Source organism: Montipora capricornis, chromosome 8 (assembly GCF_036669925.1).
Source record: "Montipora capricornis isolate CH-2021 chromosome 8, ASM3666992v2, whole genome shotgun sequence".
Taxonomy (NCBI): Eukaryota; Metazoa; Cnidaria; class Anthozoa; order Scleractinia; family Acroporidae; genus Montipora; species Montipora capricornis.
Window position 1 is genome coordinate 48,939,477 of NC_090890.1, and position 2,500 is coordinate 48,941,976.

General features: G+C 35.0%; 1 protein-coding gene across 2 annotated transcripts in view; it reads left to right on the forward strand.

The window, feature by feature from the left end:
- LOC138060568 (transmembrane channel-like protein 7) overlaps nt 1–2,500 on the forward strand; it is a 33,041-nt gene that overhangs the window by 7,096 nt on the left and 23,445 nt on the right. For both annotated transcript variants that reach the window (XM_068906409.1, XM_068906410.1), the window contains exons 4-5: nt 51–132; nt 914–1,089. In XM_068906409.1, coding sequence (XP_068762510.1) covers nt 51–132; nt 914–1,089 — 258 coding nt within the window. The remainder of the gene's footprint in view (nt 1–50; nt 133–913; nt 1,090–2,500) is intronic.

Consider the following 2,500-nt stretch of genomic DNA (forward strand, 5'->3'; position numbering starts at 1 on the left):
AAATTGTTTTTTACTCGCTGTAAACCAGCAAATTGAATTGTTTGTCTCAGGGATGGCAGCATTTTATAGATCAATGCAAAGAAGTTCTTTACGCAATGGAGTTGTGGAGGAGTGATCTTAAAGTAATCCACGGTGAGTCAGCTATTACTTCTTCTCCATTTGGGTGACCAAGACTTTAACCTCTTTTTATTGACTTGCATCTGGACAATTTTTGTGAAAAAGTAGCAACTGTGATATAATTGGTAATTGAGCAGCTGTCCACTAGTACTGTTACATTGCATAATTTAGCTGCAAATAATGTGTATAAAGTACAACCCTTCAGTTAATTGTTAGTTATGGGAGGGTATAATGTACAGTAGTGTACAAACAATGAGCCAAAGCTATGCAATTGTCGAAACAAAGCGTCTTGCCCCATGCAAGGCAAATGTTTACAACAATCGGTTATTTACCAAGCAACGGTCAAATGCAGAGACAACAATGAGTGCGCAATCTACGTCGGATTGATGGAGAACGAGTTCAAAACATGCTACTGCAATCACACGGCATCGTTCCGCAACAAAGCGTCAAAGAATTCAACCGAATTAAGCAAATATGTATGGTCACTCAAGGACAATAATATCGACTTTGTGATCAAGTGGCAATCAATAGCGCCCGCTAAACCCTACTGTAGTGCTAGTAAAAGAAAGAACTTCATCTGTAGCACTGCCAAAATGTTAATGGAACTGACTTCACAAATGTGAAGGAAATACAAGGGAGAAACTACATAATGTAGTCTTTCAAATTTCATAATAATAATAATAATAATAATAATAATAATAATAATAATAATAATAATAATAATGATAATGATAATAACATATTTAAGAGGATGCTTAATTTATCTATAATTTTGTGGATGTTTCTTTCCCAACAGGAATGTTTGGATCTGGAGTTCAGTCCTACTTTGTGTTGCTACGTTGGCTCTTTCTTCTTAACCTTGTCATATTTTTGACAACCATCTTCTTCCTGTTTATACCACAAGTAATTCACATGAACAGCATTCAAAGCAACAATATCACGTTTACAGGCTGGGAGTTTCTAACAGGGGAGGTGAGAAAATGATATAATTGTAGCTGCTAAGTTTAACTTTATAGCCCGTGGTAATTGTCAAGCTCCATGTACATGTAAAGTCTAGAGAGATACAGGAGAGAGAGAGAGAGAGAGAGACAAAAACTGGCTTTGGCATGTTATTTAAACTTAATGAAATACATGCAATGTCCACAGGGAGAGTATTGTCTTTGATGATAAGGGTGGGCAGTCTGTTTTTGATTATACATGTATGTACAGTATTAAAGTGAGTGATTTTCAGAAATGACTCTTATTACAGGGTCAGAGAGCAATAGTATGGGTTTCCAACTTTTAAACTGTCTAGTTGCATCCACACAGAATTGTAACTCCTCGTTCTTTGCCTGCTGTAAAAGTACGTAATTTAAAAGTAAAATTAAAAAGATATACTCAGTAAAAAGATTAGCACACAATGTGCTAGTTAGACCAAGTTAAATAATATTATAATAATATTATAATGAATACACAAGAAATTATCTACATTAAAACTAGGGGTAAAAAGTAGTAAATATGCATGTACCGACGTTAAACTAAATCAGCTTGTTTGTAATTAGCATTTAAAATGACATAATTATAATGATATTATTTAGAGTTACTCCGTTTTAGGGTACAGCTGTAGTCCATTTGGGTAGTCCATCGGGGTAGTCCATGGACTGGGCTCAGTGTTTTGTCTACCACCTTCTGAAATTAGGGATCACGTCAACTTACTTAAAGATCATTTGACACCAAATGGTACCTACCATACAGTGTAATTATTATGGTTATGACAGAAACCTGTCCGGTAAATGGCGTGTGCACAAATACTGTATTTTGAAGTTACCTAAATGTAATACCAGCTCTTATGGAATTAAATCTATTACTTACTTGGGAAGTAAACTGTGGAATAGCCTTGAGGACAAAATTAGAGGTGCGCCTAATCTTACATTTTGAATGAGTGTTATTGAAATAACTGAATTGATTATAAAATTGATTATAAAATTAAAATGCCGCTGACAAGCCACACCTTTTTTCCAAAAATCGTCACTAGAAATCGTGGGTCCGACTTATCTGCTGGAACATTTGAAAAAGGTTTTGTGGATTTTAACACCAATTCCATTAACAGACACTTTTATGGAAAAGTATGTAAATGAATATTACACAAACCTACAAGGGACTACTGGTCATTGCTTTATTAAGTTTGTTGGCTAGCTCCTAAAAGAGCCATTGTTCATGTAAGAGTGAGCTTTAATAATTACAGCGCCTACAGTTGTTGCCCCTAAAAGCATTACACCGCACTTATGGACTTAAATCTATTACTTAATTACTTGGGAAGTATACTGTGGAAATAAGCCTTGAGGACAAAATTAGAGCTGCGCCTAATCTTACTTTTTGAATGAGTGCTATTGAAAGAACTGAA